The 26,080-nt window shown below is 39.3% G+C and overlaps 1 protein-coding gene across 2 annotated transcripts in view; it reads left to right on the top strand.

Moving 5' to 3' along the window:
• Positions 1-26,080, top strand: part of LOC129764166 (GTP-binding protein REM 1) — an 88,662-nt gene that overhangs the window by 22,315 nt on the left and 40,267 nt on the right. Inside the window, exons 3-4 of one of the 2 annotated variants that reach the window (XM_055762998.1) lie at positions 9,864-10,005; positions 22,758-22,790. In XM_055762998.1, coding sequence (XP_055618973.1) covers positions 9,864-10,005; positions 22,758-22,790 — 175 coding nt within the window. The remainder of the gene's footprint in view (positions 1-9,863; positions 10,006-22,757; positions 22,791-26,080) is intronic. The other variant, XM_055762999.1, reaches the window with a different exon arrangement.

The raw sequence follows: 26,080 nt of genomic DNA, 5'->3' as shown, positions 1-26,080 counted from the left end.
ACCACACAATTATTGTCAGAGCGGATAAACGTTCGACTGGAAGTCATGAACATCAATTTAATTTTCCCAAGATAAATTTATCCTTTGAAGGTCGTTAACCTTCTTAAAGATGATCAGATGGAATATATTCCAATGTCGTCTGGAATAACCGAACCAACACCTTATGATCGTGATGTTGTTTTTGCTATTGTTCTGATGTTTCATAACACGGCATTCTATTGATTATTCGCCGAAAATGGATAAAAAATATCCTTGAGGTTAGCCTACGGTTTTAGTAGCAGTGCAATATGGTGAGCCAGTCTCAGGAGAAGAAAACATTTTAAAATAAAGCTTTTTTTTTTTTTAAATTAATCAGTAGTAAAATAAAACGTCAAAAAATTTCTCAGCTTTGTGATAGCAGATAATCATTACCCATTTGAGTTGTATGAGTATTCCCCCCACAAACTGTGGATAGTCTATCTGCATACAAATTATGTAGAGTTCCACAATCCTAAAATTTTATGAGTAAATATTTACGTGATTACACAAAAAACACATGTTGACATATTTGGGCTAATTTATGTTTTTGATTAATTCAAGGTAATTAAGGACTTTTCTAGCCACAAGTTTACTCGGGTCCGAAAGGAGTCTGTATTTGGGCTGGCGGAAAAATATATCTCGCAAGACCACGTGTTCGATATCGTAATAGCCTTGGCTAATAACGTATTTACATTAACTCATAAAATTAGTGATTTGAGGGGGATTATTGTTTGTAGTCTCTTGTAGATGAATTTAAACACCATCTGAGAAATCCTCTGTGGAACATTAAACATTAATGTCGTCATATCTGCTGTAGCGCATTTTTCCCTCACACGGTTTCATCGAAGTTGACGCGCTCGGAGAGGAAAATTGAACGCCCGGACGAGAGAACAAGAATCGTAAAGCGTACGTCATAGAGATACTCATTCCCATGGAGCAAATTCTTGTTAGGAGTTGTACACAAAACGAGGAAGGAGAGTAACTCAATTATTCGAACTAGTTTCAGTCTAGCAATGCTTTGGTCAACTCAGAGTTATCAAGAGAAAATCATTTGGTTATGATGGTCGATGGGCAATGTTTCAATGATCCCTAGTGCGTAGTATATCGCACCCAGTTCAGCGATATACACGGAACAAGAATCTTTGAGTTTGAAAGAGGCACTGGAATTTTCATTGAAGATGCCGAAGCCAGTGAACGCGTTTATGTATCAACCGTCAGTAAAGAACATTTTATCAGATTTAACTTTCCCATATTCTGCCGAAAATATCGGCGGAATAGAATCGGAGCGTAGATGATCTGGGATTCCATGGATTTTTTGTCGCATGGACAGATAAAAAATGACAGAAGAATTGCAAAAGTTGCAATTTTTTTATGTTTTCAATCAAATAGGTACCAAAGTAGAAGGCTCAAAAGCATATTTAATTAATTTATTAAAAATATCAACCAAATAATACCTGTGCATAAAGTTAAGATCTGTTTTCTGCATCATATGCCTTAAGCGTCTGAAATATGATTCAGAACGGTATATGGATTGTCAAACAGCTAATGTTTTTCAACAAATGCTTCGAAAATACTGATTGATTATTTAATGAAGCTGTGCGCATGTTGATTGCTAATTTCGGAGTTCTAACTTGTTTCCATACCGGACCATCACTTCAGCTCTCGACTGTTGCGCCCTCCAAGCCGATAATAATGAACTGCTGCGCTGGTGTTCTAATATTGGTATGGAAATGAATATTGCGAAGACGAAAATAATCTCCTTCACACGTAGACAGTCGTTCATTCGCTTCGACTATAAAGGGTGTGTCACATCAAATTGCATCACGGAAAAAACGCTGTAGAAATTCGCCCAGTAGACCGATCCTTTTGAAAATTTTAGACAGTAAAATAAAAACTATTAAACAACTTTTGGCATTTTCTTTTTATTCATACTTCGAGCCCAAGCCCGTATGCTCGCACCTTCCTCTTTACCCCGTCCATAAGGTTCTGTACAACGTCAGGTTGTAGTTTTTTTTGAACAGAAATCCATTTTCTCTTGAAGTCCGCCTCCGATTTGACAACTTTGGGGTTCTTCCGGAGGGCCTGCTTCATAATCGCCCAATATTTCTCGATTGGGCGAAGCTCCTGCGCGTTGGGCGGGTTCATTTCCTTTGACACGAAGGTGACCCCGTTGGCTTCGTACCACTCCAACACGTCCTTTGAATAGTGGCACGAAGCGAGATCCGGCCAGAAGATGGTCGGGCCCTCGTGCTGCTTCAATAGTGGAAGTAAGCGCTTCTGTAGGCACTCCTTAAGGTAAACCTGCCCGTTTACCGTGCCGGTCATCACGAAGGGGGCGCTCCGCTTTCCACAAGAGCAGATCGTTTGCCACACCATGTACTTTTTGGCAAACTTGGATAGTTTCTGTTTGCGAATCTCCTCCGGAACGCTGAATTTGTCCTCTGCGGAGAAGAACAACAGGCCCGGCAGCTGACGAAAGTCCGCTTTGACGTAGGTTTCGTCGTCCATTACCAGGCAATGCGGCTTCGTCAGCATTTCGGTGTACAGCTTCTGGGCTCGCATCTTCCCCACCATGTTTTGCCTTTCATCGCGATTAGGAGCCTTCTGAACCTTGTATGTACGTAGGCCCTCCCGCTGCTTGGTCCGATGGACGAATGAACTTGACAAATTCAGCTTATTGGCGACATCCCGGACCGAACTTCTCGGATCACGTCTAAACTGCTTAACTACGCGCTTGTGATCTTTTTCACTGACGGAGCATCCATTTTTGCCGTTCTTCACCTTCCGGTCGATGGTTAGGTTCTCGAAGTATCGTTTTAGTACTCTGCTGACCGTGGATTGGACGATTCCCAACATCTTACCGATGTCCCGATGTGACAACTCCGGATTCTCGAAATGAGTGCACAAGATTAATTCACGACGCTCTTTTTCGTTTGACGACATTTTTCCAAATTTACAAAAAATTTACAGTGAAGCATGGCCAACGTGATCTATACACTCTTGTCTGATTATAAGCGATAGCTGAAGATATAATTCCTAAAAAATAAATTTCTACAGCGTTTTTTCCGTGATGCAATTTGATGTGACACACCCTTTAGTACAAACCCGGTCTCCCTTGAGCGTGTAAATTCTATTCGTGATCTTGGTGTGATAATTGATAGCAAGCTGCAGTTCAACGAGCACATAGCACGGACAACGGCCAAAGCGTTTACAGTTCTTGGATTTTTAAAACGTAGTACGCAGTTCTTCGCCGATGTGTATGCTCTAAAGGCCTTGTACTGTTCGCTTGTGCATACTGGAATATGCTGTACCGGTGTGGGCACCGTACCATGCAGTACAGTGTATGAAAATTGAAAGAGTCCAAGAATGTTTCCTGCGCTACTCTCTACGCCAGCTACCGTGGAGGGACGGTTCCAGACTTCCGGAGTATACCGATCGTTATAAACTAATCGACCTTGAAACACTTGCATCCAGACGAACTAAACTGCGACGACTGTTCGTGTTTGACCTGCTGACAGCTAACATAGACTGCCCGTCTCTTCAAAATGTCAACATAACTGTACCTCAACGTCGACTACGTAACCAGGGGTGGCATTTCGAAAGGAGTAACTCGTTTCGAGAAAATTCGAACTCAAATCGAAATGATTTTAGTATTATGTATATTTTTCAAGTTCATATTTTCGATGTTCTAGATTTAGAGCAAAATTTGTCTCGTAGAGAAATGTAAAATATTTGGGTTCGTAAACAAAGCTGGTCAAAGGCATGTCAAAATGGTCGAAACGAACGAAAATCACTCGTTTCGAAATGCGCAATGTCACCCCAGCTTTTTACGAGTAGAACGACGTATGGATACTACAATCCTTTTTATGCATGTTTGAGAGATTTTAGTAATGTTAGTGCAGTGTTCGAATTCAATATAAATAAAGCTGTTTTTAAACTTAGACTTAAGAATATAGGTTAAGATGTAGTCTGTACGAAAAAAATCGAAGACGAAATAAATAAATAAATAAATGAATATCGAATTTAAAAATTTTGTAATTTGAATTAGTAGGCTGATAATAACAGTGGTTCCAATGTCTTTTTTTTGTCTTGGATCAGCAGACTGATATTTTTTTCACATTGAATATTGAACTTGTGTCTACTGAGCAGGCCGAAAAGTCAAATGTGAAAACAACGTTCTGATTTTTCATTATTTTCCAACTCTCCATTACAATGATTTCTCATTCCTTTTTTGGGATATAAACCTGATGCAAACCAAAACACACGAAACAAAAAAGAATCATCCGCTGATTCGTTCTCAAGTGGAATCGTGACATGCTGGCACCCAATCATTTTTCTTTATATAGATGGGCTTGTCCCGCCTGAATTTCCATTATTATTTGGTTTCACTACAACAGAACACGAAACTCAATACCATCAGTGCGGGTACCAACTGGATTAACGTATTCAAATTGGACAAACATTTCACTGCAGAACATATCTTCTTCTTCTTCAATGGCACTAACGTTCCTAGAGGAACTTCGCCGTCTCAACGTAGTATTACTTGCGTCATTTTTATTAGTACTTAGTTGAGATTTCTATGCCAAATAACACGCCTTGAATGCATTCTGAGTGGCAAGCTCTAGAATACGCGTGAACACAGTGCAAGTCGGAGGAAATTTTTTTGACGAAAAATTCCCCCGACCAGAACGGGAATCGAACCCGAACACCCGGCATGTTAGTTATGACGCTAACCACTCGGCCAAGGGAGCACACTGCAGAACATATATATTTTTTTAATTTGTTTTTTTTTGTTTCAACATTTTTCAATTTTTCTCGCCTATGGACAGAGATGAATACAACAAAATAAAGACAGCTCAAATCGAACGATACATTGGCGAGTTATCCTGGGTCATAAATGGAGATATTATTTTATGATAAATATTAGGTGTGCACATTACATACAAGGTTCAGAAGGCTCCTAACCGCGACGAAAGGCAAAACATGGTGAGGAAGACGCGAGCCCGGAAGCTGTACACCGAAATGCTGACGAAGCCGCATTGCCTGGTAATGGACGACGAAACCTACGTCAATGCGGACTTTCTTCAGCTGCCGGGCCTGTTGTTCTTCTCCGCAGAGGACAAATTCAGCGTTCCGGAGGAGATTCGCAAGCAGAAACTATCCAAGTTTGCCAAAAAGTACATGGTGTGGCAAGCGATCTGCTCTTGCGGAAAGCGGAGCGCCCCCTTCGTGATGACCGGCACGGTAAACGGGCAGGTTTACCTTAAGGAGTGCCTACAGAAGCGCTTACTACCACTATTGAAGCAGCACGAGGGCCCGACCATCTTCTGGCCGGATTTCGCTTCGTGCCACTATTCAAAGGACGTGTTGGAGTGGTACGAAGCTAACGGGGTCACCTTCGTGCCAAAGGAAATGAACCCGCCCAACGCGCCGGAGCTTCGCCCAATAGAGAAATATTGGGCGATTATGAAGCAGGCCCTCCGGAAGAACCCAAAAGTTGTCAAATCGGAGGCGGACTTCAAGAGAAAATGGATTTTTGTTCAAAAAAAACTACAACCTGACGTTGTACAGAACCTTATGGACGGGGTAAAGAGGAAGGTGTGAGCATACGGGCTTGGGCTCGAAGTATGAATAAAAAGAAAATGCCAAAAGTTGTTTAATAGTTTTTATTTTACTGTCTAAAATTTTCAAAAGGATCGGTCTACTGGGCGAATTTCTACAGTGTTTTTTCCGTGATACAATTTGATGTGACACACCCTTTAATCAAAGTATTTGTCATCACTAGCCCCTACTTTCTCTCAATTGACGGATTTGATCGTAAAGAAGCGTTCATCTTTCGAAGCTAGAAAGGAATCCAGCCAACTTTCGATACCTTGTTCTGGAGTAAATCGTATTCCACTCAAAGTGTTCGGCATCGATCGAAACAAATGGTAGTCGGAAAGGCCGAAGTCTGGACTATTAAGCGGGTGAGCCAGAAGAATTTCCCATCCGCTATTTTCCAAATAGATTTTACTAGAACAGTAACATGAGGTCGAGCGTTGTCGTGATGGAATATTATGGATTCGTGTCTGTTCGCAAAATCTGAAAGTTTGTTGACAATAACTCCTTTTGAAGGGATCAATTGTTGCCTGCACAAGTCTTCATTGATTGTTTGACCAGATTTTAGCAGCTCATTTGGGTTACACCCTTTTGATCTCACCGAATACAGAGCATTGCTTTGGCACCGTGGATGTTCGGCTTCTGGTTAGCCGAACTTCACATACGATTACTTGCTTTTAGAATTGTTGTAGTGAATCCATTTTTTGTTCCCGTAACGATTCGATGCAAATTTACTTTCTTCTGTGCCGTTCGAGCAACATTTCGAACATACAAAATCGCCGTTCGACAAATCTCGCCATTAAATCGTATGGCACATGGTTTCCTTGCTTTTGGATGCACTCTGTGGTTTTGAGTCGTTTAGAAATAGCATTTCGAGTTATCCCAATGATTATGTAAGCTCTGTTTGCGTTTGACAACAATCTTGATCGAGCAATGTTCGTCTTCAAACTTTTTCGGTTGACTCGGACACTTTTTATCTTCAAAACTAAAATCACTACTTTTAAATCGTTCGAATATTCCCTACAAAGCCTATCCGATGGTGCAGAGTCGCAATAAATTTCCACAAGCATTAGATGCTTGTGTGTTTCTGTTTCCAATGGAAACAGAAAATCCAATCTTCCCGCAAATGATGCTTATTTGCAAAGAAACTCAATATTTTTTACGCTGTAAAAATTGAATTTGTTGTGCAAAACTCAAATATTTGTAAATAATATTTGGTTGACAGATATAAACACATCACGATTCAGCAAAAAATAACTGCCGCCGTCGACTATTTATATCACCTTGAGCCATCTTGTGGAAACGGGACGAATTAAGTTCCATACCCATTAAAATAATTAAAATTATCCTTCCCTAAAAACGTGTAGTAACAGCCACTGGATTATTGTTCCTGATTGGCACCTATCTCGTTATAGCTTTCTGTGGCTGCAAGATTTATCGTGCTGTTTACGCGAGTGGGAAGGTTGACGAGGCTTAGTTAGTCCTCTCTTCAGCTAGCCTCTCTTCCTCTCTAATTTAAGAGCTGGAGGAAAGATCTTCTCTGGAGCCACCAATAGTGGCTGCAGGGTCGTGCTTATTGAGAGCGCTGGTTGCGTAATTCAAACGGAGGAGGAAGGACCGGGTTCGATTCCCGTTCTTGTCGGGAGATTTTTCGTCAAAGAAAATTCTTTCGGCTTGCACTGTGGTCACGCGTATTCTAGAACTTGCCACTCCAGAGTACATTCAAGGCGTGTTATTCGGCATAGAAATCTCAACCAAGTACTACTTATAAAAATGACGCAAGTAGTGCTACGTTGAGTAGGCAAAAGTTCCACTGGAACGTTAGTGCCATCCAAGAAGAAAAAGGGAGGCCCTTTATTGGACGCTTTCTTGCAGGCCAGATCACGTAGCACATAACGAGTATGCGCCTACAGATGTGATCCGGTGGTACTATGTCACTAGGAGTTGTTTGGCCGGGCGAAGCCAAAGAGAAGAAGAGCGGAAAGGGAGGCGCCCGTTGCGCTTGGATCCTGTGGTTCTTCCTGATGCTCGGTAGCGTCCTCGCCGCTGGTGTTTCCTGGGCCCCTCGCGGCCTTTCCTTCAAGGATGTGATATTGGAGCGTCCAACAGGATGTTGAGAGTACCGAGATGCTTCTGCGTTCGTGGCCTGATTGAGAGAAGTTCATTTCAGAAAAGATCATTCTTTTATACACGTTTCCTTTCCTATATTTCCTCGTGAATGAAGCCTCATCTCATGCTAGAAGGGCGATGCTAAGGAAATCGTTATTATTCTATAACTATTCTCAGACGAAGGGAAGATTATTTACTCGCACGCAAGCGTAATATCTTTCCTCTCCGTTTATTTATTTATTATTATTCCCTAAGCGAGCTCATTGAGTTTCTCGCGACCTTCACAATCGTTTTACTGCTCTTTGGAATTCCTCTCGTCCTTCGGTATTTACAATCGGAGATAAGCTCCGATGCAATAAATAGACCTACGCCGGTGATCTTTGTTTATATTTCATCCTTTGTTTATGATAGAGCGTTCTAATCACACGCTCTATATCTATGCCATGATTCACGTTCTAAATTCGTGATCCGCGCGGCGACACTTTCAGTCTACTTCTTAATCAATAAGCAGTAGATAAGCTTGAAGCGTAGTAGAAAAAATGGGGCATACCACAATAGTTCAAAATAATGGACGCAGTGGTTCACACCCAACAAGGAAAAAAACTGGCCACCCTGTCGAAATGAACAACTATCATAGGGGGCTACACATTCACTAATTCGACAACTCAATAGTGGGGACTTATGGAGCAGTTTGAAGAAATAACAAAATTATAAGTTCGGGCCTTTCCTGTATATCTGAGGTAATTTCACATGTTGCTACATAAAAATATATTTGGACAAGGACGAGACTGCACATAGAACATCGATCTTACTTCATATGAGTGCATCTCGAAACGCTGGATTGGTAACTTATTTCAACTAATTAGAGGAAGATCCAATTTACCTTATTGCCACCTTTTTGGACTTGAGGTTCAAGTCAGACTGTTTAGAAGTTCTTGAGATGGAAACAGCCCTACAGAGAATCTTGTTGGATTATACAATAATATCTTACGACCTATCTCCTGGGTGTAACAGCTCATTGCCGTCTTCAACACTTATTTAACGACTCAAAAGAGATTTTTTTTCCATGTTGGATCTAAAACACTGCGTCCATTGTTTTGAACTATTTTGGTATGCTCAATTTTTCTACTTCTCTTCAACCTTATTGATGAACAGCTATCCAATTGACCATCACTTACAGGTCTTCTCATTTTCTTCAGAGTGATCAGAGTGATCTTAAACACACAATCAAAAATTCCACTGAATGGTTCAGGACCAGTGAAGGGTGAGTTTGAGCCACATCTGCAAGTTCGTCTACTTGTGTATTTCCCTCTACACCCCGATGGCCAAGAATCCAGTATAGTTGTGCCGAACTTATCTGACTTAGTTGTCATAAAAGGCAAATGCATTCTTAGACAATTTTTGAAGAGCACGTGAAAGCATTAAAGGGCTTTAAGTGCTTTTACCTCCAAATTCCTCAAAAGGTCGGCACCCACTAGAGATATAACTGAATCAAACGTTATACGCAAAGCTCACAACACCTTTTGGGATTGTTTCAACGAAGTGACAAATGAAAATAAAACCCATCGTCGCGTTCAGGAAAACACATACATTGCTAAGGAAATATGTTGTTATATGAAAACAATTTGAATCGATTGCGATCACGATTCTTACATTTGATGGTCTTTAAATTCTAAGCAGTACCCTCAATTGGCAAGGTTTTTTCAAGCTGGCCTGGTGTACGAAGCAAAGCGTAATCGGTTTTCACCAGCAACTACTGGACACTTACTGTTTTTTCAGCATAATTTACCACTGCTTAATTCTTACTATTGTTAATAAAATATTTATAAAAGTTAATATTATGAATTAGTATTAATTTAATTTTGAAAAAAAATCTCGCATTTCAGTAATATTTTTAACGAAATATTTTATTATTATTTATCTTGTATTAATGAAAAATTATTGTTTTTTTTAATATCCTGTATCCGCCCGGATTGTAGTTGACTATACGGTACCTGGCCGGATAGTAACCGGATATCCGTTTCATCTCTAATAATAACTGTGCAAATGCTTTGTTCCGTTCTCGGATTAAATAGTGACAAACGGACACCAAATCATTTTTATTTAAATATAGATAAACATCTCTGCATCTTTCACAGGTACGACGAAAACCGCAACCTTCATCTGCTACACTGCAAGATTCGAAAGGGCATTGCACGAGCGAACCGAGACTAAATGATTCAGAAACACCGCCTCTGCAAAAGCGCCGAGGTTCCCAAAGGAGAGCTACACAAAACACAGGTAAAACCATATTCGCAATAAAGCATCTACACATAATAATTGTTGAAAGTTTTATTCGGTAAAAATTCAAATCAGAAGATGCCGTTTATACTCGTAATTAAAACACGAAAATTTTATTCGTGATAAGTTAGCTTCAGTTACACTATGTTCTACAATTATAGAACCACTTTTTTGTGTTTTCAGAGATATACAGCGTGCTTCAAAACGAGCTCCCCAATATCTAAGGGTAATGGCGTTTGTCCGGTGTTGTTTTCAGTTAATATAAAGGTTTGGTCTGATGAACATCAGAGTTTGTAATCCGCGCCTTTTATGAAAATAAACTGTCGACATTTTCACATTCCACGAGCTGAATCGGTTCCAGATGTTGAAATGGTTTTAAATTTTATCCTGTAACATTTCAAATATTCGTTCTTTGAGTTCCCTTGGATTGACAACTGTCCCGCTTGTTCACAGTTCAGGTTGAATTGAGCGTCATCACTACTCATACGAAATGCGCATTCCTCATCACGTCGATTTTATTCATGAGCTCAAACCGTCCCGGTGACTGATCAATTGGAATTCTTACTTTGTTCCACTACCTTGAAGTCTACGTCTATATCTATTAGAAATGCGCTCCCTGCGACAGTCACACGGTTTAACCGCCTATGAAATCGTTTCAACATCAAGGTCGGATTTAGCGCGCGTAATGTGAAAATGTCGACGGAAGATCGTTCCACTGGGATGGAGTCTCAAAACAAGCATAGCGCTACGACAGCGGTCCTCCCCTTCTCAGTCACGCCTCTCTCGGAAACGGGAGTCCGTCTTAAACCACCTTGTATAAGAAGTGGTTGCAGCAATCTACACAAGGGAAGATACTGTAGCTATTTTCGTTGTTAAGACTAGGTTTAAAACCTTTATTGTTTTGTCAAGGTTCGATACATATCCCGCAAATAAGAGTGTTAAAAATATGGATAACAGAGGTTTGAGCAAGACGAGTTATCTAAAAGATATTTTTTGTTTTCTCTGCATTGAAATCAGTTTAGCAAAAAAAGACGAACTGATATTATTTACAGATATAAGTTCAAAAAAATGCAATGTCAAAAGACAAGCCAATACTCAGTCTTGTCCGCCACAGAGCCGATACGGTCCCGACAAGGCCCTTACAGCCAAATGGTCCACCAAGACACAAGTCCAACCGCCAGCCTTGTTTTGGATTGACTTCGAATATCCCCATCCAGAGAAATCGATAAATTGTTCTTTACGAACAATATCTAGACCGGCTCTGACAAAACTTTTGAATTCCTCTCCTTTATATCTGTACAACGCGCGCGGCGCTCAAGCTTTTATAGACAACTTTTTTTTTCAAATACTACAATATAAAAACAACAAAATGAAAATGAAAATAGTCCATCATCACCATGGTCATGATAGACATAATAGAGACGAATACAAATTGAGAAACAAAAAAAATAGAACATAGAAGAAAAATTGTTCAAAATTGTCTAAACAATAACTAAAACTATGTCATAATAAACACAAAAAAATCAAAAAACTGTTCACATTAAGATATCCGTTCGTAACTTCGTCAGTCAAAATCGTTGTCAAAATAAAAAAAAAATTTGGCTGTTAGTAACATACAGCTTTAACGTGTGAAATACAGTTTCTCCTAAATTCTGATAGTGTTTTTGCACGTTGAAAACACATCGGCATGGCATCGAGTTGAAAGCATTTACTCCTTTAAATTATAGCGAATTTTGTGAAGCACATGATAAGAAATGTGGTGTTCTTATTTCATCCTTCAACTTAAGTTTGTGATGAATAATCACGCCAAGATATTTAATCTCCCGGACGCGATCAATGGTCTCATCATCAATCACAACAGAGATGTTTTAATTTTTTCGATTTCGCGAGATTACCATATATTTAGTCTTATTAATGTTTAATTTCAATTGCTTATACTTCAACCATCTACTTAAAGAACGCAAATCTCCATTCAAGTGTAAAATGACCTCATGTACATTCTTAGCTTCAATGAATAACACAGTATCATCCGCAAAAAGATTGATATCGCAATATCGTAAAACTCGTCGCATGTCATTGATGTACATAATAAATAAAATGAACCCTAATACACTTCCCTGAGGTACTCCAAGATTATTCCCTACGGAACTGAAAATGAAATCGTTGAAAGCAGTCCGTTGAGTTCTATCATACAAATAGCTTTCAAACCATTTATATGCAGTACTCGTAATTCAAAAGCGCTAAATCGTGTTCAACAACAATGCACTCCATCATTCTTCGCCGATTGCCCGAAGTAACCAGACGAAGGAAAGTCGCGTCCAAGTTCCGTTATCGGTTACCGCGTGATTGTTGTTTTTTTTGCCGCTGAAGAGTTCATTTCGCTATCTGGATAGTGAGTGAAGTGCCCTGCCTGCAAGTGGATAGAGGCTTTCATCCTCGGAAAGCCAAGCATTGGTTTTTGTTTTGTCGCTGCTTCGCCGACATTGGAGATTTCGCCGAGTCATCGTGCCAAAAGTGACAGTGCGGGTAAGCTTTCACCGACGACTGTGTGTAGTGGTGTCGTAGGCACATTCCCACCACCAACGAGCTTTCAGCACGCTCCCGTTCATCTGCACTGGAGTGCGTTCATAGGTGAATAAGATTGAATATAGTGAGAGAAAATATTTATTAATTATAAGTTTTTTTTGTTTGTTTTTGTGAATTATTATTATTGTGAAATATTATTTAAAAAAAAATACTTAGAATATAAGTGCCAATTTTAAAATGGCAGAGGGTGGGGGACCTTCGGATATGGAGGTCTCTGACTCTAGTTCCCTCCTAAGTGATAAAAAAAAGTCACTAAAACGCGTACCAAATACGGAAGATACTTCTTCTGGGGACGAGTCAGCTAACCCTACCAAGCCTCCCTCCAAAAAACTAGCAAATCTCCCATCTGCCCTTAACGATCCCACTCTACCTTCAACCTCGTCTTCTCCCTCTGTTCTTCCCGCACCTTCTCAACCTTCGTCTTCCCACTCTCAATCCCCGTCCTCGCCTTCCCCCCTGTTATTCCCACTCCCCGTGTAAAGGTCTATCCAGAAGATGCGCCCGGAACTGGTCCCTGGGTTGTTTTCTTCAGGCCTAAGCCAAATGGAAAGGCGTTGAGAGTCATGCAGATCGCGATAGATCTGGCAAGGTATACCTCCGTTTCGGAAATTTCGAAGGTTAGACCAAACAAATTGCGAGTTGTCGTGAATGATCGAAAAGACGCAAACAAGATTGTTGTCGATCAGCATTTTACAATTGAGTATCGGGTCTACATTCCCTCTCACATAGTCGAAATTGAGGGTGTGATAACCGAAACGGGCTTGACGTGCGAATACATTACGAGTGAAGGTACCAGCCGTTTTAAAAAACTGCCCTCGACGACTGTTAAGATCTTGGATTGCCGCCAGCTCGGAACAGTCTCCCATGAAGGAGAAGAAAAGAAATTTACGCCGTCCAACTCGTTTCGAGTCACCTTCGCTGGTTCAGCTCTCCCTGACTACGTGATGGTAGATAAATTGAGGTTAGCCGTGCGACTTTTTATTCCAAAGTCAATTACTTGTCTAAAGTGCAAGTCAGTTGGTCACACGGCTGCTTATTGTGCCAATAAAGAACGATGTGCCACTTGCGGAGAACAACATGAGGGGAAATCCTGCAGTGCGACTGAGCATAAGTGTCCATATTGCGGGGGATCCCCACACGTGCTCTCAGCTTGTGAAACATACAAGGCTCGCTGGGAGAAACAGAAGCGCTCTTTGAGGGAACGCTCTAAACGCACTTTCGCAGAAATTTTGAAGGGCGCTTCTCCACTGGCTCAAGAACAACAACCAATCAATACACACAATGTCTTCGCTACGTTGCCAGTTGACGAAATGGAAGCGGATACAGCTAACGGGGGCACGCCGTTTATTTCTCAAGGGAATCCCCGGCGCAAAAATGTGACCACTCCCAAAGTTCAAGGACAAGTCCCTCCGGTGATACCCCCTGTTAGCTTGCCCAAAAAATCGAGTGCAGCGGATAAGCAAAATCAGGTCCCTCCTGGCCTCCGTGGTAATAGTTCACCTTCGAACGACCCAGCACTTGAGGGGACATCAAAAACCCCAACTGTCCTTGTTTTTCCGTCAAGTTCAACTTCCCAATCGGGATTTATAAAGTTGTCTGACCTTGTGGATCAAATCTTCACGTGTTTTAATGTTTCCGACTCCATCAGAACCATTGTCACCGCAATGCTTCCAGTACTAAAGACAATTTTGCAGCAATTGATGCAAACATGGCCCCTCCTTGCAATGATTATCTCTCTTGATGTCTAATTTAAATAGAGAGGTCGGAGATATCACTGTTTTACAGTGGAATTGTCGTAGTCTTATCCCTAAATTGGATACATTCAAATTTCTAATTCATAAACTCAATTGTGATGTTTTTGCTCTATCCGAAACCTGGCTCTCTTCTCAAAATGATCTCTCTTTCCACGATTTTAATATAATACGCTTGGACCGCGATGACAGATACGGAGGGGTACTATTGGGGATCAATAAGTGTCACTCATTTTTTAGAATTGACCTTCCACCTATTGGAGGGATCGAAGCTGTTGCTTGTCATGCAAACATCAGAGGCAAAGACCTCTGTATAGTCAGCTTGTATTGGCCTCCGAGAGCTGCGGTTAGCCGCAAGCAACTTGTTGACATGTGCTCACTCCTTCCTGAGCCACGATTGATCTTGGGAGACTTCAACTCTCACGGAACTGCCTGGGGGGAACCGTACGACGATAATCGTTCATCGTTGATATATGACCTTTGTAACAGCTTCAATATGACCGTTTTGAATACTGGGGAAACAACACGTGTACCTAAACCTCCTGCTAAACCAAGTGCTCTTGACCTCTCGCTTTGCTCGAATTCACTATCGTTAGATTGCAAGTGGAATGTAATCCAGGATCCCAACGGTAGTGATCACTTGCCAATCAAAATTTCTATCACCAATGGGTTGAATTCTTCTGAATCAATAAACATGGCATACGACCTCACAAGACACATTGACTGAAAAAATATGCGGACGCGATTGCTCTAGCCATCAATTCCAGAGATGGTTTGCCTCCATTGGAGGAGTATAACTTCATTTCTCGTTTGATCTATGACAGCGCGGTTCGCGCTCAAACGAAACCCATCCCAGGTTCCACTATTCGTCGAAGGCCTCCCAATCCATGGTGGGATGGCCAGTGTTCCAAGCTTTATGGAGATAAATCGAATGCATGTAAAGCTTTTCGGAAACGTGGAACCATTGAGAATTTTCAAACGTATTTGGACCTTGAAAATCAATTTAAAAACTTGATCAAAGGAAAAAAACGTGCTTATTGGCGAAATTTCGTGGGAGGTTTATCACGAGAAACGTCAATGAAAAAATTATGGAAAGTGGCTCGAAACATGAGAAATCGCTCTTCATCCAATGAAAGCGAGAAATATTCACATCGATGGATTTTTAATTTTGCACGAAAGGTTTGTCCCGATTCCGCTCCAGTGCAAAGAATTATTCGAGATATACCACAAGATAGGTGCGATCTTGATTCCGAGTTTTCGATGGTAGAATTCTCTCTTGCTCTCCTTTCATGTAACAATTCTGCTCCGGGATCGGATAGAATTAAGTTCAACTTGCTGAAAAATCTCCCTGATGTGGCGAAACATCGCTTGTTGAACTTATTCAATCGGTTTCTGGAGCATAATATTGTTCCAGATGATTGGAGACAAGTACGAGTTATAGCTATTCAAAAACCCGGAAAACCCGCGTCCGACTTCAATTCGTACCGCCCAATAGCAATGCTGTCTTGTATACGGAAATTGTTGGAGAAAATTATCTTGTTTCGCCTTGATCGATGGGTTGAAACGAATGGCCTACTCTCAGATACACAATATGGGTTCCGCAGGGGCAAGGGGACGAATGATTGTCTTGCGTTGCTTTCTTCAGAAATTCAAATGGCTTACGCCGAAAAAAAAACAAATGGCTTCAGTATTCTTGGACATAAAGGGGGCCTTTGATTCTGTTTCAATAGAGGTTTTGTCAGACAAATTACAATCTCGGGGTCTGCCGCCTCTATTGAATAATATGTTATATAACTTGCTTTGTGAGAAACATTTGAACTTTTCTCACGGAGATTCGGCAGTAAGTCGGGTCTCTTACATGGGACTCCCCCAGGGCTCATGTTTAAGCCCCGTTTTGTACAACTTCTACGTAAGCGACATTGACAATTGCCTTACACAAAATTGCAGCCTAAGACAACTTGCAGATGATGGAGTGGTGTCTGTCGTAGGATCAAACGAATCCGACCTACAAGAATCCTTACAAGATACTTTGAACAATTTTTCAACCTGGGCCATTGGGCTAGGGATCGAATTCTCCACGGAGAAAACAGAGATGGTGGTTTTTTCTAGGAAGCATAAACCAGCAAAACCAAAGCTTCAACTTTTGGGTAAACCGATCACTCATGCTATGTCATTTAAGTATCTTGGGGTCTGGTTCGACTCCAAATGTACTTGGGGGGCCCATATTAGGTATCTGAGTAAAAAATGTCAACAAAGAATAAACTTTCTCCGTACAATTACCGGCACCTGGTGGGGAGCCCATCCCGAAGATCTTATAATGTTGTATCGAACAACTATTCTCTCAGTGATGGAGTATGGCAGTTTCTGTTTTCAATCAGCTGCCAAAACACACCTCATTAAACTCGAGCGAATTCAGTATCTTTGTCTCCGTATCGCGTTGGGATGTATGCCCTCAACGCATACCATGAGTCTCGAGGTTTTGGCAGGCCTACTCCCACTAAAAGATCGCTTCAATTTATTATCTCTTCGGTTCCTCATCCGGTGTAAGGTTATGAACCCATTGGTGATCGGAAATTTTGAGCAGCTGGTCGAGCTAAATTTTCATTCTGGATTCATGAGCTCATATCATGAATTCGTCTCCATGCAGGTTAATCCTTCTTCGTATATTCGATCGAGGATCGTTCCAACGATCATCGATGCAAAGTATGGGGATATCAATTGTGATAATATGTACTTTACTGGTGGGTCCTCTATGAATGAGTCCACAGGATTTGGAGTGTTCAACGAATTTTTTAGCACCTCACACAGTCTTCAGAATCCTTGCTCAGTGTATATTGCTGAATTGGCAGCGATACACTGGGCGCTGGACAGCGTCGCCTCACGACCTGTTGAACACTATTACATTGTAACGGATAGTCTTAGCTCTGTCGAAGCTATCCGTTCAGTGAGGCCGGAAAAGCACTCGCCGTACTTCCTTGAGAGAATACGAGAAATTTTGAGTGCTTTATCCAGACGCTGTTATGTCAATACCTTTGTCTGGGTCCCTTCACATTGCTCAATTCCGGGTAATGAGAGGGCTGACTCATTAGCAAAGGTAGGTGCAATTGAAGGCGATATTTATCAGCGTCAAATCGCCTTCAATGAATTTTATTCTTTAGTCCGCAAAAATACCATAGTTAACTGGCAACGCAAATGGAACGAAGATGAATTGGGCCGGTGGCTCCACTCGATTATCCCTAAGGTTAGCCTCAAACCATGGTTCAAAAGTCTGGACTTGAGTCGGGACTTTATTCGCACCTTCTCCCGACTCATGTCCAATCACTGTTCGTTAGATGCGCTACTCTTTCGTATTAATCTTGCCGACAACAATCTTTGTGATTGTGGCCAAGGTTACCACGACATCGAGCACGTTGTTTGGTCGTGCGAGCTGTATCTTGTCGTCAGATCGAATTTAGTAGTCGCCCTTCGGGCCCGAGGAAGGCAGCCCATGATGCCGGTGAGAGACGTGTTGGCTCGGTTAGACCTTGATTACATGTCCCAAATATATGTATTCCTTAAAGCTATCGATCTTCGTGTGTGATTGTCCTTACACCCTTAGTTTTTCCTTTTCCTTTTCCTTTGTGAGAGATCGGATCCCTTCTTAAGAATAAGATGAAATGTAAATACATATTAGATATAAGATAGGTTTAAGAATTGAGTGTGATGAGTGTGATTGAGAGTGTGATTGAGAGTGTGAGTGTGATCATTGTCAATATATCCTCATATCCCCTCCTTTTCCTGAAGAAAATATGTCACCCTTCTAAAGTCGAGTCGACCGCGAGTAATCGGTTTCCTATATTATTAACATTAGAATTAAGGAAAAATGTTTATATACTAGTAACAATACAGTAAGGAGTTCGGCTCCTTTAAACCTATGTAACTGAGCCTGTAAAAATAAACGATTTAAATAAAAAAAAAAAACAATGCACTATGGTCCAGGAGGGGCATTTAAGTGGAAATTAGCATCTAGAGCTCGACAGTGATTCTCTAGACAAAAACTGTCTTCGACAAAGTTGTTACATATAATAGAGCGCTCATTTTTATGCTATCAAAAATAGGGTGACCGAAATTTACGATGAAATAAAAAATCTAACTTTCTTATCTTTATAGATAGAGGTAAACATAGTTCGACAATATTGTAGCTCTGGTTATTTTAAGTAACTTTGTGGAACAATATTTCTTTCTATCTCTTCAAATAACCGATATAACGCTTTTTCTCTAGGTTGAGTTAGGGTTACCATGAAAAAAAAGGTTTTTTTGCTCTAACTTTTATATGTAAAATTTTACATCAAAACTGTCTTTGAATGATCTTTAGAGTTTTCCAATCCACGCATTTTACGGTGCATAACTTGTATGTATCTTAATGCTACTCAAAGTGGCCTCGACAATTTTGGTCACCCTATTTTTGATAACATAAAAATGAGCGATCTATTATATGTAACAACTTTGTCGAAGACAGTTTTTGTCTAGAGAATCACTGTCGAGCTCTAGATACTAATATCCACTTAAATGCTCCTCTTGGACCATAGTGCAATGGCCTAGAAATTGTCTCGAAAGCGCACTTTAAATCCAAGAAAACAGCAACAATCGTGTCTTTACCTTCTAATTTTTCGTTCCACACCATGTTCAATGCAGTTTCACAGGAATAACCTTTGATCAATGAAACACTTTTGACAAAATAATTGTTGAATTTGGATGCTATTACTTGCTCAGATTGTTCTAATGTGACATTGAAGATTATGGACCGCGTTTTGCAACTACTAGGTCTTAACAATGATTCTAAAATTCTTAAAATTCTAAAATTCAATTTTCACTCTTTGCTGTTGTTTTGATGCTGATCAATCTTCCTCTGAAAATATTCACGACGAGTTTTCTTTATCTTTTGTGGATATTTATTATGCGCAATCGTGTACATGTTCCAATGATGATTCCTATTTGTTCCACAAAACCTTTCGTACCATTTGTCCCTTTTTCGTTTTAGACGTAAAAGATCCAAACGCTTCAAATGATTCGAATTGTAGCTCTCACACAATTTATATTAAAATCACCAGCCAGTATGTTTAATTTACTATGATCAATGAGCATTTCGAGCCAATTCTCTAAATTTTCAACAAAACGCTGGTCACTGAAGCTGGGAGAGTGATATGAAACACCATAATTTCCCATCTTTATGCTATGTTCAACTGTAATGCCTAAGAACCAGTTGCCATCAATTACTTCGTTTAGGCAAACATCAAATTGAACTAATTCTCTAACATAAATAGCAACATCATCAGTAAAGGGTGTGTCACATCAAATTGCATCACGGAAAAAACGCTGTAGAAATTCGCCCAGTAGACCGATCCTTTTGAAAATTTTAGACAGTAAAATAAAAACTATTAAACAACTTTTGGCATTTTCTTTTTATTCATACTTCGAGCCCAAGCCCGTATGCTCGCACCTTCCTCTTTACCCCGTCCATAAGGTTCTGTACAACGTCAGGTTGTAGTTTTTTTGAACAGAAATCCATTTTCTCTTGAAGTCCGCCTCCGATTTGACAACTTTTGGGTTCTTCCGGAGGGCCTGCTTCATAATCGCCCAATATTTCTCTATTAGACGAAGCTCCGGCGCGTTGGGCGGGTTCATTTCCTTTGGCACGAAGGTGACCCCGTTGGCTTCGTACCACTCCACCACGTCCTATGAATAGTGGCACGAAGCGAGATCCGACCAAAAGATGGTCGGGCCCTCGTGCTGCTTCAATAGTGGTAGTAAGCGCTTCTGTAGGCACTCCTTAAGGTAAACCTGCCCGTTTACCGTGCCGGTCATCACGAAGGGGGCGCTCCGCTTTCCGCAAGAGCAGATCGCTTGCCACACCATGTACTTTTTGGCAAACTTGGATAGTTTCTGCTTGCGAATCTCCTCCGGAACGCTGAATTTGTCCTCTGCGGAGAAGAACAACAGACCCGGCAGCTGACGAAAGTCCGCTTTGACGTAGGTTTCGTCGTCCATTACCAGGCAATGCGGCTTCGTCAGCATTTCGGTGTATAGCTTCCGGGCTCGCGTCTTCCCCACCATGTTTTGCCTTTCGTCGCGGTTAGGAGCCTTCTGAACCTTGTATGTACGCAGGCCCTCCCGCTGCTTGGTCCGCTGGACGAATGAACTTGACAAATTCAGCTTATTGGCGACATCCCGGACCGAACTTCTCGGATCACGTCTAAACTGCTTAACTACGCGCTTGTGATCTTTTTTACTGACGGAGCATCCATTTTTGCCGTTCTTCACCTTCCGGTCGATGGTTAGGTTCTCGAAGTATCGTTTTAGTACTCTGCTGACCGTGGATTGGACGATTCCCAACATCTTACCGATGTCCCGATGTTACAACTCCGGATTCTCGAAATGAGTGCACAGGATTAATTCACGACGCTCTTTTTCGTTCGACGACATTTTTCCAAATTTACGAAAAATTGACGGTGAAGCATGGCCAACGTGATCTATACACTCTTATCTGATTATAAGCGAAAGCTGAAGATATAATTCCTAAAAATTAAATTACTACAGCGTTTTTTCCGTGATGCAATTTGATGTGACACACCCTTTATGTCTAGAGTGTGATAAGCAAGCAGCAACATTATATCCCGGAATACTATATTGATCAAATGATTCAATATCAACAAGGTGTGTCTCAGCTAATAAAACTAAAAGTGGACGCTTTTCCTCAACAATCTGATGTAATGCTACGTAGTTTGCTGATAACCGAGCAATATAAAATACAGAATATGAAATTGATTCACAATTCTTCTGGAACATGGTTGCCATTTATTGAAACACAAGTTGCCTTTTTATGAGTGGAGTTAAGCGAAAGGTGCGAGCATACGGTAATGGTATTGAAGTGGTATGAAATAAATATGTCAAAAGCATACTAATGGGTTATATTTTATTGTCAGAAATTTTGAAAAGGACCGACCAACTAGGTAATTTTCTACAGCGTTTTTTTTTCGTGGGATGTGGGACATCCTTCAAATTTTACATGAATTAAATAAAGTTAAAAATGCGGAGGCATTCCTTCGTGCTCAATCAGTTCGAATAATCTGTTCGGTGGGCTTTTAACCAAGCTGCGGAATGTTGGAATTTGTAAATCTCTTCAATACTTCCACACTGCTTCTTATCCTCCTCTATTCTTCGTGTTTCCACTCTCCACAGGTACTCAATTGGTGTTTCATTTAGTGAGCAAGCAGACCAGTTCAGAAGCAAAATTCCTAGCTCAATATCATGCTAGGATCACCCGAATTTTTATAAACTGATGAGTTTATGATTGCTTAGGATAACACGATATTTTTGGTTTAAAAATGGCAATAAGTGAATTTGTAGGACTCAGTGTACTCGTCATTGAGTTGATGGAACATCGTAGTACTATGTGAATCGTAAAAGGAAAAAAAAAGATGCTACGATGTTCCATCAACTCAATGACGAGTACACTGAGTCCTACAAATTCACTTCGTAAAAGTCGGATATTCACTTTAGCTCGGACTTCTAACATAAACAATAACAAATAAAACATTTTTCATTTTCTTGTTATCATACGGAGGTTCCATGGGAAACGCAGAATATGTTTGTTTTGCGTGAGAGAAATTTTCCAGTATGTTATTTTTCCCAAACCTTATCAGTTCCCTTCAACTTGTTCTTAGTCAGTTTTCCAACAGAACAAATTTTTTTCGAGCTACAATTATTTAATTATTATTTATCGCGTTTTCAAAAATTCCTCGTTAGTTCGAATATTTTGTCTAATTGTAGTTGATCGAGTAAGATTCGTGTTTTTTGAAGATAAAACAATATAGAATTACCTAAACGTCTTGAGTAAATTGGCGGAATCGGGTCCTTTATAACAGAAAACTCAATTATAATTAAATTATTATAACAAAATAATTTTATGTGAGTGCGCCTTGTAATTAAATATGTGCACCGCAAAACATCAATAGTTCACCTTGTAAGCACGTTCAACATGGAATACATTGTAGCCTTCTTCGTAACATTTAATTCAATCTTTGAGAGTTGCTTTACAAGCCTGAACAAAATTTTACTCACGCAAAACAAACATGTTCTGCGTTTCCCCTGGAAGGTCCATATGAGTTTCGAAGATATGTTGTTAGTTGGACGATAATGAAAACCGCAAGTTTATTATTGCTTCCACAACGCATCCGAAAATCTCTGGTCACGTGCTTCCTTCTGAAGAGAAGCAAAGCAGCGACAATGGGATCGTCTCGCTGGCATGGCTGGTTTATGACTTTTATGATAAAAAAAGGATAGTGGAGTGTCTTTTTACAGATAATGTTTGAACTCTCAATGCTTCAGTCTAACGAAAATAATAGAAATTTGTAAACTACAATTTCTTTTTTGCAGACAGAAGAATCCAAAATGTGAGAACCAAGATAGGTATGGAAGAAAACACCTCAACTCACCCAGATTATCTGTTGTCTTCCCTTGATTTGCCACAATTCGTTAGATTTATTGATTGTTTCCTCCAGCTAACCTTCATGAACAATTTCTGAGTTATCCTGTGTAGCGACATTAGTTACGTATTAATCCTCTTCCTTGTCGATGTAACTACATATCAACGAGTCACAACTGTATATATTATGAATATAAAAATTTTAAAATAATGTAGGGTCTTGTACAAGACACACGCACAACTTTCTTGTAGAAAATGACGAACTTCATACCAACTCAACTGTTTACTGTTTACTATTTACTTTCTCAAAAAATACAAAAAAAAACATAAAAAAAAAGATTTTTTTTTATGAATTGAAAATCACTTTTCTCAAATTTGGTCTTTTTTGGTAATTGTATGGCTATTCATATATTTTTTTAGAATTAAAAAAACATGTTTTTGAGAAAAATGAATTTAGATTGATTTCCGATTTGAAAATATTTTTTAAATTTTTTTTTAAATTTGTTTTATGTTTTGTAGCTTTTGTTTTCTAGTTTATTAGTCTGATTTTTCTTCAGACACAAATACACACCTTTGTTGCGTGATGCATCGTAAACAGGATGATCTTAAATCCAACCAAGTGCTCGATAATATCCTTTTCTCGTAAACGTTCAACAGTCAGTTTTGTTCATAAGATTGGAGACACAATAAAAAAGCACCTAAAGCACCTAAAGTACTTGGCTTTATGTTCCGATCGACCAAACATTTTAAAGATATTTACCATATGAAAGCTGTTTATTGTCCCCTGGTCCGCTCAATACTCGAGTATGCGTCTGTAGTTTGGGCATCATACTTCCAAAATAGCATTTTAAGCGTGGAGCTCTCCAGCGCATGTTCTTGATACCATGATTACCATACCATAATTTACCATGGAGTAATCTTCATAGTCTCCCTAGCTATGAACTCCACTGGAAATTTATTAGATTAGATACATGTTCGTCGTAAAATTGCTAAAACTTGCTTTGTATCTGTTTTAATATAGGGTCATATTGATTGTCGAGAACTTTTGCAGGAAATCAATTTCAACATACCAATTAGAAACCTTAGGTCCCACAGTTTTCTACGAATACCGTTTCTTGTACAAAGTATGCCTAATATAAACTTTTGTAGAGCATGTGTCGTGAATTCAACCGATACAGTTGTTTCTTCGATTTCGGGTTGTCTCGTGCATTACTCAAGAAATGCTACACCACCGCAATTACAGACACTGCTATTAGTAATTAATTCTTTTTTCTCAAAATAAAAATGTATGTAATCATAAGTGTAATTTAGTCTAGTTTAGTTTTGTACCGAATAATCATTAGGGCTATAATTGTTACCCGTTGATATGAAATAAATGTACAATATATAAGCCTTACAAAAATGCGTCAAAGAATAAAATGAAGAAAATAGCTTGTATTTTCATTAAAAATATAAAAAAATTAATTATATTTTAAAATTTGAAATTCATTCCTCGATACAAGGAAAGAGTTCTTCTAACAATAACTTTTTTATGTTCTCTTTATAAAATTACTACTCATGTTTAATTCATAACATTTGTGCAAATTATCGCGATTGACATGATCTACAAACTTCAAGAACATGCTAATTGTGAGAATTTCCACTCAAAAAATGTTACGAGTAAAACATTATATTTTTAAGTATGCTCCACACAAAAATGCCATATATTTCAGAAACTATAGAAGATAAAAATTGACATCTTCGACAAAAGTTCTTATTAATAAAACTTTTACGAATATACTATATCGCTATTTTGAATTTAAAGGGGTATTTGAAAAAAAATTGAAATTTTTTTTTCTAAATATTTCTGAAGTTAAGTCATTGAAGAATATGCCCTAGAAGGACTTTTCGAAAATATAATTATTTGTTATAGTCATCTAGTCTCGTACGGCCTTGACACAAAATTTAAAACGTGTTTTTCTCGAAACAACTTTTCCGGAACTGGCGAATAAAATATCTTAAGTTCCAAATTAAATGTTCGATTTTTTTTGAAGAAGGGAATCTTATAGTTCATGGCACAACATTTTTTGAGCACCCTCATTTTGACGGCTTATAGCTATTCTTATTTTGATTTTTTTTTCTTATTAGTTCATGATGTATTTTTAGAAAATGAATAAATAAATAATGAAATAATGAGAGTAAAAATATTCTTTGTTTTATATGTTCAGAGCTCGTCCAAAATTTGTGCCTCTACACTAGAATACCCCCTCAAAAAAAAGGATTGTTTTTTTTTCAAAGAAAACATGAAAAGTTGTTGTTAACACATTAAGCCCAGCGTCGGTCTCTAGGGGCTACGGGAAAATGTGACTACTTTCTAGTCGAATTGCTGACTATTTTCTATCTATGCAATAAGTATCTTTGGGAACCGACAATGAACTTTTCGTCTGGCCCGTGTCGGTCCCAGCGAATCGATAGGGGACTTTTCTAAATATCATTTTGTAACGGGGAAGACACTGAATTGATTATTTTTGTGATAAATGCGAAAACCATGGCTGCACTTTGGGATTGATTCGAAAGATACTACACGAAGAATAATTTTTACACATAATCTTTATATGAAAGTAACACATTGAAACACATGTTCAGTAAATACTTATCTGTAGTTTACAAAAAAATTAATCATGTTCATCTTTCATAATCTCACATGTTATGAATATACTGCGTATAATCTCACAAAGTTATGCATCACTGCTTTTTCAAGTAAAAATAATTACGAACAGTACGATACCCATGTTCAAATTTAATACGACCGCAAAGAGTTAAGTATGCAAAGATGCTTAAAGCAGTATAAATTTGGGAAAAAAATCATTTTTTTTCTTCATGTTTCTGAAGTTTAGACATTCAAGAATATACTTTAGAAAGGACTTTTCAAGAATCACATTATTTACCGAGTTATAGTCATTTTAGAGATGCGGTATATAATCTAGTACTACCAAAACAATAAACCGTACAAAGTTGAATCCAATGTAACCACAGCCTTAGAAGAAGCACTTAATCGTTCCCTTCAAGATTCAAGAGAAGATAAACAGTTTTTTTTAGTGGCGCACTCTTTTTCTTATCCGGCGATTTTGGACAAATTCTGCCATTCTAAGTTCAACACTCGCTGAGCCCCAATGACGCAGCTGTCCAATTAGTACAAAGGTGAAAATAATAAGGTTTTATTTATACCCTTTCATGTATCCTTCTAAAACGATATACATTCGAAGTTTTTTAAAATGATAAAATATGATTATTC

This window comes from Toxorhynchites rutilus, chromosome 2 (genome assembly GCF_029784135.1).
Source record: "Toxorhynchites rutilus septentrionalis strain SRP chromosome 2, ASM2978413v1, whole genome shotgun sequence".
NCBI lineage: Eukaryota > Metazoa > Arthropoda > Insecta > Diptera > Culicidae > Toxorhynchites > Toxorhynchites rutilus.
This window is presented reverse-complemented; position numbering and strand designations above follow the sequence as displayed.